Source organism: Microtus oregoni, unplaced genomic scaffold (assembly GCF_018167655.1).
Source record: "Microtus oregoni isolate MIOR12 unplaced genomic scaffold, Mior012 000016F_ref0000370, whole genome shotgun sequence".
In the NCBI taxonomy this organism is placed as follows: domain Eukaryota; kingdom Metazoa; phylum Chordata; class Mammalia; order Rodentia; family Cricetidae; genus Microtus; species Microtus oregoni.
The window spans coordinates 36,721,614-36,723,085 of record NW_024543075.1 but is presented as its reverse complement, the minus strand read 5'-3'; the positions used below and the strand labels follow the sequence as shown (position 1 = coordinate 36,723,085).

Sequence of the window (1,472 nt, the reverse complement as noted above, 5' to 3'; positions counted from 1 at the left end):
CAGGCAAATAAATATGGCTGCTTGGGCATCTTTAAATGTAAATGTTTGTGTATTAATGATAGTAAAACTATCCATTTATAGCCGGGCGGTGGTGGCACACGCCTTTAATCCCAGCACTTGGGAGGCAGAGGCAGGCGGATCTTTGTGAGTTCGAGACCAGCCTGCTCTACAAGAGCTAGTTCCAGGACAGACTTCAAAACCACAGAGAAACCCTGTCTAGAAAAAAAAACTACCCATTTATAAATCCTTTTCTGTAATGTCTTCCTCACAGCCTTGTTCTGTCAGCAGCTACACTTAGCCATGGCTCTCCTGGAGGAAGGGAACAACACCGCAGTGACAGAGTTCATTTTATTGGGCCTGACAGATGACCCAGTCCTTAGAGTCGTCCTCTTCACCATCATCCTGTGCATCTACCTGGTGACCGTGTCTGGGAACCTCAGCACCATCCTCCTCATCAGAGTCTCTTCCCAGCTCCATCACCCCATGTACTTTTTTCTCAGTCATTTGGCCTCTGCTGACATAGGCTACTCATCTTCTGTCACACCCAATATGCTTGTCGGCTTCCTGGTGGAGAGAAATACCATCTCCTACTTCGGATGTGCCATCCAACTGGGCTCAGCTGTTTTCTTTGGGACAGTTGAATGTTTCCTTCTGGCTGCCATGGCTTATGATCGTTTTATAGCAATCTGTAGCCCACTGCTTTATTCAACCAAAATGTCCACACAAGTTTGTGTTCAGTTGCTTGTAGTATCCTATGTTGGTGGCTTTTTTAATGCTTCCTCCTTCACAATGTCCTTCTTTTCTCTTCTCTTCTGTGGACCAAAGAGAGTCAATCACTTTTTCTGTGATTTTGCCCCATTAGTAAAACTCTCCTGTTCTGATGTCAGTGTCCCTGCAGTTGTCCCCTCATTCACAGCAGGCTCCATCATTGTGGTGACAGTGGTTGTCATAGCCATCTCCTACATTTACATCCTCATCACCATCCTGAAGATGCGCTCCACTGAGGGCCGCCACAAGGCCTTTTCCACCTGCACCTCCCACCTCACTGCAGTCACTCTGTTCTATGGGACCATCACCTTCATCTATGTGATGCCCAAGTCCAGCTACTCCACAGACCAGAACAAGGTGGTGTCTGTCTTCTACATGGTGGTGATCCCCATGCTGAACCCCCTCATCTACAGCCTAAGGAATAATGAGATCAAGGGTGCTCTGAGGAGACAGATTGGTAAAAAAATACTTTCTTAGAGATATCTGTTATTTTAAAAAGGCTTGATATAGTAATAATACTTAATTGATATAATACAAAAGTTAGTGTCCTGATTGAAAAAGCTTGATGACAGTGTTAGAATGTGAGAAGCTTTTCAATAAATATGGGGGTTCAATTTTCATACAACATAGGAAACTAGACAATTCTTTAATAATATCAAATGTTTTTAAAATTAAGGACATAAATCTGATCAGACAAATAAAAA

The 1,472-nt window shown here is 43.5% G+C and overlaps 1 protein-coding gene across 1 annotated transcript; it reads left to right on the top strand.

Annotated features, from left to right (window-relative positions):
• The first annotated feature begins 300 nt into the window (after positions 1–300).
• On the top strand, positions 301–1,245 carry LOC121457714 (olfactory receptor 502). The gene has a single exon (XM_041666658.1). It carries the CDS (start codon positions 301–303, stop codon positions 1,243–1,245), a length of 945 nt encoding a protein of 314 aa, XP_041522592.1.
• The last annotated feature ends 227 nt before the right edge of the window (positions 1,246–1,472 follow it).